We start from the raw sequence: 11,656 nt of genomic DNA on the forward strand, positions 1-11,656 counted from the left end.
CGTCATACTTAGATATTTTATTGAAAGTAGACATCAACGGCAAACTAACAACTCAACTGTATGACAAACGGGATGATTTCAGCTTCTCCATCGTCAACTTCCCATATTTATGTAGCAATATTAAATTATCACCTGTATATGGTGTTTATATATCTCAACTGATTCGATATGCAAAAGCTTGTTCTGCGTATAGTCAGTTTTTAAATCGAAGTAAGCTACTGACAAACAAGTTGATGGTACAGGGGTTTCAACATTCTCGATTGAAGTCAGCATTTCGCAAATTCTATGGTCGTTATAACGATCTAGTTGGTCAATAAAACCTATCATTGGGTCAAATGCTGTCTGACGTGTTTCATACCGATTGTTAAGCCGTTCATGGTACACTGATTTTGACTGCGGATAACTCCGTTTACCTGATAAGGATATAGGGTTCACGGCGGGTGTGACCGGTCAACAGGGGATGCTTACTCCTCCTAAGCACCCGATCCCACCTCTGGTGTGTCCAGGGGTCCGTGTTTGCCCAATTATTTATTTTGTATTGCTTGTAGGAGTTAGGAGATTCATCACTGTTCGTTATCTTCACCTTTCATAGCGAACGGTGATAAATCTCATTCATCCTTTAAAGAATACAAACACGGAACGCTGAAAACGCCAGAGGTGGGATCAGGCGCCTAGAAAGAGTAATCATCCCCTACACCTACCGTGAGTCCTGTCTTGATTAGAAGCAAGTTTAGATTTTAAACAGTATTTTATTATGAATAACATAATAAGGATTAGGCAGCAGGCAACGCCTATGTAAGCCTTCTCCTTAGAAGCAATTTGTACTCGCTATCAATGTGAAAAGAACGGCCATAGACTAACAAATTGGTATGGTGGGAAATTCATAAAACATTTGACCTTACGACATACTGAATTGTAAATAAATTTATAATAACGACCAAAGAGTTTGCGAAATGCAAACTTTAAACAAGACTACTGAAGCCCCTGTTACATCAACTTATTTGTCAGTATCCTTACACTGTTTAGAAATGATCATACGCAGAACATGTTCGCGCGTATCGAATCAGTTGAAAGACAATCACCAAAGGCAATGACAATGGAATACTATTACATGTATATAAATACAGTTTGTCATTAAATTGAGTCCAGTTGCCATTAATGACAGGTTCAGTAAAACATCCAAATATGAAACGAATGGGGAAGACTCTACTATGGTATTTTAATTTCGAGTTCACTGGGATGAAAAAGTGATCAATCTCATAACTCCTATGGGGAATATAAAAGTAAGAGCAGGACTAACTCTCACCCCTGGGCGTATCAGAGATGGGATCAGGTTTTATATCGAATCAAAATGTGAATGAAGAGGGTTATTGTTAATAGATAAAATATCCATATATATTACTGCCGAGTTGAAGGCCACAGCAAGATAATTGTTTTCTGCTCAAATAGAAGTTATTGAGTAAATTCTCCCTCATAAGAATAAATGAATTCCGGTATATTACTGCAATCGTACGATTGCTGTTTTCTTCAGACTTAATCCTTAAATAAAGACTTTTTTTTTTTTTTTTTTTTTTTTTTTTTTTTTTTTTACATCTGTACATGTATCTACCAGCAATAAAGTAATGTATAATGATTGTTTTCGTTATCAAATTAGGATTTCCCACCAACATTAGCGAAATGATTAACAAGTTTGAAAACATGTTTGTCTTGACCATACTAACTCGGATTCAACGAGAACACGAACAAGTGAGAGCGACATTGTGAGTAAGGAGATCCCATTGTCAATGGAACACCGTTGTCTACATTATCAACATCTCGTTATTGGAGGAGGAGCATTGGTTGTTGCATACATCAAGGACTATTTCGAACCATTTGATCTTTCAAATTATCTGAGCTTTCATGGAAACTCATCGATTGTAAAGTTTAGCAGTTCCTCAGTGAATCTTCCTGTTGGAGTCAAATTTAAGGTAATATTTCTTTAACATGCTTAGATCTAAACAAGGTGACATATATTGTTTTTCGAGTGAGACAAAGGCGTTCTTGTTTTTAGGTCCCTGTCGGTTTGTAAAACTAGGAGACTATAGCTTTCTTCTTCGTCTTTCCGCCCGTCCCTCTGTTTGTCAGACTGTGCCATTGGTTTTTTAAAAAGTATTCCGTTATGCTTGCGAGGATTCATTTAAATCTTGCAGTGTAGTTTTAGAGTGGCAAAGTACAGATTTAAGTTCGTATTTCGTAGCGTTTGATCTACAGATGAGAAAGAAATTAATGTTAATATTGTTACGTATTTATATTCACCGGGATCGTATTCTAATAGAAAGGCTGTAAAAGTAGGACATCTGAATAGACACAGTCGAGGAAACTCGGTCGCTGATTGTGTAAATTATCACTTCATTATATAACAGTTTCAAGCTCATTAATGTCAAAGGGAACTTATCAATGAAAACATATATCAAATCTGTTAAATGGGCATGAACACGATTTGAGCTGAACATTTTCAACTTTTATTTTTCCATTGTTATTATTTAAAATGCTTAACTAAAATCTTTGTAATTGTCAACCAAAATTTGATTATTAATTGTTTAGTTAAAAGTGAGATACGGCACAAGGCTCGTGTCATGTTTTTGTTTACATTAGACTGTTTACTAGAAAATAGCGTGTTTAAAAGAAAATGGGATGTGCCTATAAAAACTATTTAGTTTAGCTAACCCTAACCCTGATGTAGTTGATTTGGGAAAAGCTTTAATATGATTTCGATTTTCCAAGCTCTCTTTGGAATGTTTTAAAATCCACATTACATCACCTCTCGCATAAGTTGTGACACAATACGTCTGAAGTTTTTCATTCACAGCAGTTAATATTTAAAATTAACACATTTACTGGATCCTCTCGTTGTATGTCCTTAGTGTTTTCATGAAGGTTTGAAATCCAGTATACATACGGTAACTAGGTTATAAACTGACGCTCGTTTTTAGGGATTGTGAAGGGGCTTTAAGCAGTCAACCAATTCATACTGATCTTTAAGCGTTTATGATTTAAGAATTTAGTGGAAAGCTTTAAGGAAAATGTGTTCCATGCATTCAGTTATAACTATATTTAACCCCCGCAACGTTAGCTTCTTTTCTTCAGATATTTAACAAAATGTAACACACACACACATTTTTTTTTTTTTAAACCTTCGATATCTTCACCAATTGAAATGGTTTCCTCATGAATGTGAAAGATGTGCGTTTGAATCTTGATAAATACAGTATAATTATTCTAACGGCTGAAAATTCTCTGACAGAACTGAAAATATTAGAATTGAATTTCGTTTTTAGCTCACCTAAGTTGAAAGCTCTAGTGAGCTTTCTGATCGTCTGTCTGTCCGTCAGTAAACTTTTTACATTTTCGGCTTCTTCTCCAGAACAACTGTGCCAATTATAACCAAACTTGGCTAACAGCATCCTTAGGTAAAGTACTTTCAGGTTTATTCAAATGAAGGGTCATGCCCCTTTCAAAGGAGCGATAATCGCAAAAATAGGATGGGGTCATTTAAAAATCTTTTTCTCAAGAACCACTGAGCCAGAAGAGCTGAAATTTGCATGAACGCTTCCTGACATAGTGCAGATTAAAATTTGTTAAAATCATGGCCCCCTGAGGTTGGATGGGGCCACGATAGGGATCAAACTTTTGAATACAATTATATTCCCGTGGGGATCCGGGTTAGAATAGGTCCTCGGTACCCCTTGCTTGTCGTAAGAGGCGACTAAATGGGGCGGTACTTCGTATGAGACCGCAAAAACTGAGGTCCTGTGTCACAGCAGGTGTGGCACGATAAAGATCCCTCCCTGCTCAAAGGCCATAAGCGCCGAGCATAGTCCTAAATTTTGCAGCCCTTCACTGGCAGTGGTGACGTCTCCATATGAGTGAAATATTTTTGAGAGGAACATAAAACAATATTCAATCAATCAATCATACAAATATATAGGGAACATTTTCTTCTCAAAAACTACTGGACCAGGAAAGTGGAAATTTACATGAAAGTTTTCTGACATATTGCAGATTCAAGTTTGTTAAAATCATGACCCCCGGAAGTAAGATGCAAGGTGAAGATAACGAACAGTGATCAATCTCATAACTCCCATAAGCAATACAAAATAGATAGTTGGGCAAACACAGACCCCTGGACACACCAGAGGTGGGATCAGGTGCCTAGGAGGAGTAAGCATGAGATGAGGCGACAATAGGGTATCGAAGTTTTACATACAAATATATAGGGAAAATCTTGAAAAATCTTCTTCTCAAGAATCGCTGAGCCAGAAAAGCTGAGATTTACATGAAAGCTTCCTGACATAGTGCAGATTCAAGTTTGTGAAATCCATGACCCCTTGGGTGAGGATGGGGCCACAATAGAAAAAAAATCTTTAAAAGTTTTCTCCTTAAGAACCATTAGGGTAAAAAAAAGTTTAAATTTGCACAAAAGCTTCTTGTCATAGTGCAGATTGAAATTTGTAAAAATTATGGTCCCCGGGGGTAAGATGGGGCCACAGTAGGGGATCAAAATTTTGCATACAAATATATAGGGAAAATCCACAGTAGGGGATCAAAATTTTACATACAAATATATAGGGAAAATCATTAAAAATCTTTTAAAAATCACTGGCCAGGAAAGTTTAGATTTACATGAAAGCTTCATGACATAGTGCATATTCATTTTTTTTTTAAATCATGGCCCCCAGGAGTAGGTTGGAGCCACAATAGGGATCAAAGTTTTACATGCGAATAGAAAAAATCTTTAAGTATGGGCGAAGGTGACTCAGGTGAGCGATGTAGCACATGGGCCTCTTGTTGAAAATTATATTTACATTCACTGAATCTTTTCTCTTATATTTCTATTGAAATTGACATTGCTTTCATTTGGGACAATGTATGCATGTTTGTTGCAAACTATCGATCGGGATTTTTAGTACCACTAGTCTGTGTAAATATTACCAAATACGGAGTGCCATTAAGGTCATAGGGTGCATTGGCTGTTCCATTTAGCGTAACGAATGGGTTAACCATACGCTATTTTAGTACTTAAATCTAGTTGCACCCCCCCACACACACACACCGCAACGCGGAAGGGAACATAGAAATACTGGTGTCCGTCCGTCCGTCCGTCCGTCCGTCCCACTTCACTTTGTGGACACAACTCCTCAGAAACCGCTCAATAGATTTTGTTCTTGTTTTGTAGGATTGTTAGTCACTATGTGTAGTTGATCATATTACGCCGCCTTTTTTATTCCGCAATTTTTACAGGAGTTATGGGACTTTGTTGAATTTGTACATGCTACACTATGGGAACACTTTATGGACGCAACTCCTCAGAAACCGCTTAATGGATTTTGTTCCTATTTTATGGAATTGTTAATCACCATGTGTAGGTGATCATATTGTGCCACCATTTTGATTCGACGAATTTCACAGGAGTTATGGGATTTTTGTGCTTCAACTTTTTTGCGGCGTTGGGGGACATGGTTACGTGTAGCAATCTTGTTTATATTTTAAGGGGATTGATTCACGATTTTCCTCCAAATTTTATTTTTCATTTTAAATGATCAAAAATCTACAGTCTAATAAGTTTAGAAGGTTTCACAAAAAACTTTAAGTTATTCAGCATGACAGAAGGTCATTATAGAGAGTTTATTTTTTTGTTTTTAAAAAAAAAATGATTGAGGTGTGTTATTGTTTACGGGGTTTTCAAAATAAATGGATATTGGTCCAAGTTCATCATATATACATGTATCACATCTCAAGTATACTAGGTAAAAGGTGTCATTTAAAAGTTAAAATTTGTGATTGTGCAAAATAAAGAGGCTTTAAATTACAAAATTAACGTTTCACTGGTTTGTTTGTTTACATAAAAAGACTCGAGTCCTTGTTAACATAACACAGAATCAAAGCTAAAATATTGCTCTTATCCTTGCATTCAGACGGTCCAAATTTTGGTTGTCAACATTAAATGAGCTATATTTTTAACTTTTAACATCAAAAATGAAAAACGTTTCTTTCGAAAAACGTGAACCAGTCCCTTTAAAACAATACATATAAACATAAACAATAAAATGTCTTTCTTTGTTGTTTCAACGGTTGATAAAGGTAGCAATCATTGCCGAAAAAAATGTACACAACCCGCTTACGTAGGTCTTGAATGTTTTCTTCAATGCTAATTAACTTCATCACCCGATGAAACAACAAAGAAAGCATTTTATTGTTTAAATAATACCGGGATACGCTTAATGAAGTATGCAGGCGTAAAGTGTCGCAGTTTGTACCGTCATTTATATATGTGTGTGTGTGTTAAATAAATTGATAATTTATTTTTAAAAGCTTGTGTTTCGGGCAGTGTATCCTATCACACCACTTCGTGGACTAATAATGGTCGACAACATTTCTATCAGTGACGGAATCTGCAGTAAGTATGTGATACATACGTGTACGTAATATGATAGCTACAGACAGAGATAAAGCTGACTTAATATTACTTTTACAAGTTTCATGTACATATTTGATTCATTCATTTTCTCCGATTGCATGTTCATGATACACTGTATATTGCATAATATCACACATGTAATGGGTATAATGTCAACGAGTCTATGAATTTACTCAGTACCTTTCTAGGCACAGGGGCTAAGCCTGTTTTGGGCCCGAACTCTGTGATACCATAAATATCACAGAGTTCGGGCCCAAAACGGGCTTAGCCCCTGTGTTTCTAGGTTTCCACCTCTACTTAATTTAATCTATACAATTAATTTAAAAAAATCGTTGTTTCATTTCATTTAGAGGAGTGTAGTCAAAATAAATTCCAATGTAGTCGTGATCGTGATGAGTGCATTCCATTACACAAAGTTTGTGATCTTCAGCCCGACTGTCAGGACGGAGAGGATGAAAAGCAATGTGGTAAGTGTTTCAATGACGCCAAGATAAATAAATAGTGCGGTTCCTATTCCAACATTTTATTTCATTTTAACATTTTGTTGTTTAAAATTCAACTTTGACAAGAAAGAAAATGAGAAAATCAAAGTTCATTTCTTTCTCCCAAAAGGATGGCTTACTAATGGCAGTTTTCCATGCGAATAACAGTCTTTAATAACAATCTTTACAAAGAGGAAGTACAGTTTTATACTGTTTTTGAAGATCCTGGGATGTTTCACTGCCACTAACAACCCTGTGCCTAATGTTGGCTCAGCGTCCAGTTCACATATAAACTCTAAATATTTCATTTCAAATCCGACTAAATCACCAACAGAAATACTGCCCTAAACCTCATATGGCTCTGTGGTTTTTGGAATGCGGTTTATTTGGCCAGCATAAAATTGTAGTTTTGCAGTGTTTTGGCCCTTCATGATGCATCTCAAAATTCTAAACAATGGTTCATTGTTTTTACCGTAGTCATAAAGTTTTCTCCCTCTTGATCTTTGCATATTCCTATCGTAATTGCCAGCAATGTGCTTGGCAAGCACGCTGCCATTTGCGTATAGGATATGGATTTTTTCAAACATGCAAGTGATCGAAATTAGGATTTCTAATAGTGAAACCGGAATTGTTTACTTCCTGAAAGTGTATCGGCGGATTTTCTCAAGGTCGGCTCAAGTATCTTAAGGTCAGTCGGGGAACCGGAAACACATTATTTATCTAGACCTGTTCTATTTCAACAACAGCAAGTATCAATACTTCCCCAACTAATGCATTACTGAACGAATATAACATTTGCATTTGTTCTTATCGTTATTAAATGTATACAATACCAACAACTGTAAGGAATAATGAGAACTATTTGCTTTTTCAGACATGGACATACTGAAAGCTCTCTGCAGGGAAACCACAATTTCAACCTTTCAAAATTCCTCCTTGCCAATAGATCACAGTGATGAAAGACATTTTGTTCCTCGCTCAAATCTTTGTGATAATGGGGAAGTTTGTCCACTTTGCTCCTTCAACAAATGTACTCTACTCTGCCCTACCACCTGTACCTGTGTCGGTCTGTCTTTCAACTGCTCCTCGCACAACGCACCGTTCTATGCTACCTCTATAACTATTACTGGTCTATTTCAAGAGGAATTGATATTCGATAAGAGATATTCTAACTTAAAAGAAATCAAAATTAATTCTTGTAAATTGGTCCTGCTATACATTGAACCCGGCGTAAATGTAAGAACATTAGCCATTAGCAATAGTATAATCAAATTTGCAGTAATTAACAACAACACTAATTATCTACAGTACGTAAGTATAATCCAAAGTTCGTTTGATATTATTAGATTCTTTTTGCAAATAAACCCCGTATTTGTATTCAAATTTGAATTTTATGTTTACAATAGTTCAGTGAAAAATACTACTCAGAGCATAATTCAAAAGATGTTTGGTGTACACGTGCATCTCTCAGATACTACAGGGTTTCCATTAATAGTTCGACAATTTGATCACTTAGTAGTCAATTTTAGTTATTGTAATTTGACTGTTCAGCCAGATTCATACCAGAAAACTATAACATTAGATCTTAGTCATAACCGTCTTACACACTGGCATATTTTATCCTTTATTCAAATTTTACATCTCCAAAATAATTTGATTAAAGCTGTAAATTTTACATATGATTTCCGCCATTCAGACGCTCGCTTACAATATCTCGATCTGTCATCTAATCACATTTCTATCATTGAAGAAGACGATTTTATAGATTTACCTAATCTTCTATATCTAAAACTTCGAAACAATCGTCTAGTTGAGGTTAATGAAAAAGCTCTCTCATTTGTCTCAAAACTTTTTTATTTGGATTTGTCCACCAATCATCTACGTTCTTTAAAACGCAGTCATTTTATCCAGCTCTCGAATTTACAATATCTTTACCTGCAGAACAATAACCTAAAGGTGATAGAAGGAATGTTTGACGGTCTAATGAATATTCAATATCTTCAAGTGGATTCCTACACTCTGTGTTGTGCTCAGCCGAAGGCTGTGAGCAAAATACATTGTACTGCACCTCTTAACGAAATCTCTTCCTGCCATAGCTTGATCGACACTCCTCTTCTTAGCGTGATCATTTGGTACATAGCTCTGTTAGCTGTGTTTGGCAATTTCTTGGGAATACTTTATAGAGGTTTAGTGGTTAGGGAAAAAATCATCACATCGTTTGCCATATATTCTGTCAATCTTGGGTTTGCAGATCTTCTCATGGGTGTATACCTTTATATCATAGCTGGTGCTAACCTCACGTACAATGGCCGTTATGGTTTTGAGGATGATTCTTGGAGACGAAGTCCTCTATGTACCTTTGCTGGCGTGTTGGCCACTCTTTCCAGTGAGGCATCTGCTCTTTTCGTTCTCTCCATCACTATCGACAGAATAATCATCATTCGATTCCCATTTTCGAAACTAAAAATGAACGATTGGATTGCAAAACTCATTTCCAGTTTTGTGTGGATCACGTCTTTTCTTCTGTCTGTGTTGCCGTTATCCGAAAGTGAGTACTTTAGTGGTTATTATTCCAGTTCTGGAATATGTATTTCTCTACCCATATCCGTTCTTCGTAAACCTGGGTGGGAGTACTCAATGATCCTATTTGTTGGGGCAAATTTCTTTATTTTCATGGCAATCTTATTGGGACAATTTGTCATTTTTACTGATGTTCTGCGAATGGGGAAAGAGGTGAGCTCACAACGTTCTACACTAAAAGGGAGAGAGATCAATTTGGCGAAAACTTTAATTGCTGTTGCAGTAACAGACATGCTTTGCTGGATTCCAATTGGTGTGATCGGTAAGAGCACATAATGATTTACCGTTAACAGTACCAAATGATGCATTTTTATTTCCAATGGGGGAGGGGTGCCGGTTTCCTCAAAGTAAACATCTTGAAAAAGAAATATTGTGATGCACTTCTTAATCACTTCCTGCATTCATATATAATAAATATCTCATAAAGAAGAATGTGTTTACCATTAGTAATATATGCTTAGATGACTGATTTATGTATACAATGTACTATGCAAATAATTACTATAGATATTGACATATATATCTCTCTCTATCCTCCGTCTCTCTGATATAATTATATACATACAGGTCTTCTGACATTTTTCGGCATTGATGTCACGGCTAAGGTGTATGCTTGGGTAATTGTCGTAGTTCTTCCCATAAACTCGGCACTGAATCCAATAATCTACACATTTTCGGCTATGCTGAGACGCAGAGGACAGCAGGTATGAAGTATGAATGGAATATTCTGTGTCAACATAATTTTGCATCTTGTCTCTTCTATGTAATGATAAACATTTTTATCTTGTTAGAAGTCTTCACAGACAAGCAGTTATTCTAAAACGAAGGAAGAAAATAAATGTGATGCAATATACCAGGTACGATGTTAGCTATGTCATATTAATCATGAAGTAAACCTTGTGTTGAATTTATCGTAATATTCATTATTTTATTCAGTCAACATTAATTTTAAGAAGGCAATATGTTTCATAATGATGAATTATGTTTTAACACAGGTGTCGCAAACCAATGGCCAGAAACGTTCGCGGAAATATATACAATCAACGATTCAACCGTCCACAACATGATGTTAAGAGGATGAGCTTTCACATCCGGCAGCATAGCACTGCAGGGTTTGAACCTTTCCGCAGTGTACACCATTTTAATGAAAATGTATCATTGCATTCTAATTCATACTAAAGATAAAAATATGAATTATGTATGTTTTTTATGAACACGTGAGGATAACAAACATTGATAAATCTCACAATCCCACAAAAGATACAAAATCACGAGAAGAGCAAACAAGGATCCCTGGACATGCGAGAAGTGGGATCAGGTACCTAGGAAGAGTAAGTATACTCTGTCAACCGGTCAAATCATCCGTGATTTATATATCGTCATAAGGTAAACGGAGTAATTTGTAGTCACAATCAGTATGCAAAGAACGACCCAACAATTGATATGAAGCACGCCAGACAACATTCGTCCCAGTGATACATGTAGTTTGTATTTGCAAATTAGATCACTATAATAACCATAGGATTTGCGTAATGCTTACTTTAAAGAAGAAGGTAACATAATCTTATTTATTGCAGCCTGTCTCAATTTTTAAAATTGATCATACTCAGAACATGCTCTCGCATATCGACTCAGTTGAGACACACGAACTCCAGCTGCAGATGATAATGAAATATTGTTACACAAATTCATCTCGTTTTATGGTGTCTTTTATTTCGAGTTTACTGGGATATATCGAATTGATACATGAATGAAAATGAGTATCGTTAACAGATAAAACGTCGTGGATATATCAAAATTTCGAGTTTAAGTCCACAGTAAGAATTTTTTTCCAAGTTATTGAATAACTTTATCCTCATAAGAATACAATAACGGTCAGCTTATCATGGAGCACAGTTTGCACCCATGATAATTCCGACAGTCAATAATCATGGTAAACATTTACATTTCAAATTCCTTGATCATGGAATTTAATCCATTTGATAGTTAGACTCCAAACACAACATGTAATCTAAGATATATGTATCTTGTGAATTTTAGTCATGGTCTTTGTTGTAATGCGAATATTTGTAGTTAATAATTGTAGCAGTGTATTGAATACTCGTTGCACTGTACATATGAAGTTGGATATTGAAGT

At 35.9% G+C, this 11,656-nt stretch overlaps 1 protein-coding gene across 1 annotated transcript; it reads left to right on the plus strand.

Moving 5' to 3' along the window:
* Nucleotides 1–1,694: 1,694 nt before the first annotated feature.
* Nucleotides 1,695–10,586, plus strand: LOC125660161 (G-protein coupled receptor GRL101-like; the record flags this gene model as incomplete). Its single annotated transcript, XM_048891999.2, has 7 exons — nt 1,695–1,967; nt 6,352–6,436; nt 6,808–6,924; nt 7,814–9,781; nt 10,087–10,223; nt 10,311–10,376; nt 10,515–10,586. Coding segments are annotated over 7 exons (2,718 nt in total), but the record flags the coding sequence as incomplete, so codon positions are not given.
* Nucleotides 10,587–11,656: the final 1,070 nt, after the last annotated feature.

This window comes from Ostrea edulis, chromosome 9 (assembly GCF_947568905.1).
Source record: "Ostrea edulis chromosome 9, xbOstEdul1.1, whole genome shotgun sequence".
Classification (NCBI taxonomy): domain Eukaryota; kingdom Metazoa; phylum Mollusca; class Bivalvia; order Ostreida; family Ostreidae; genus Ostrea; species Ostrea edulis.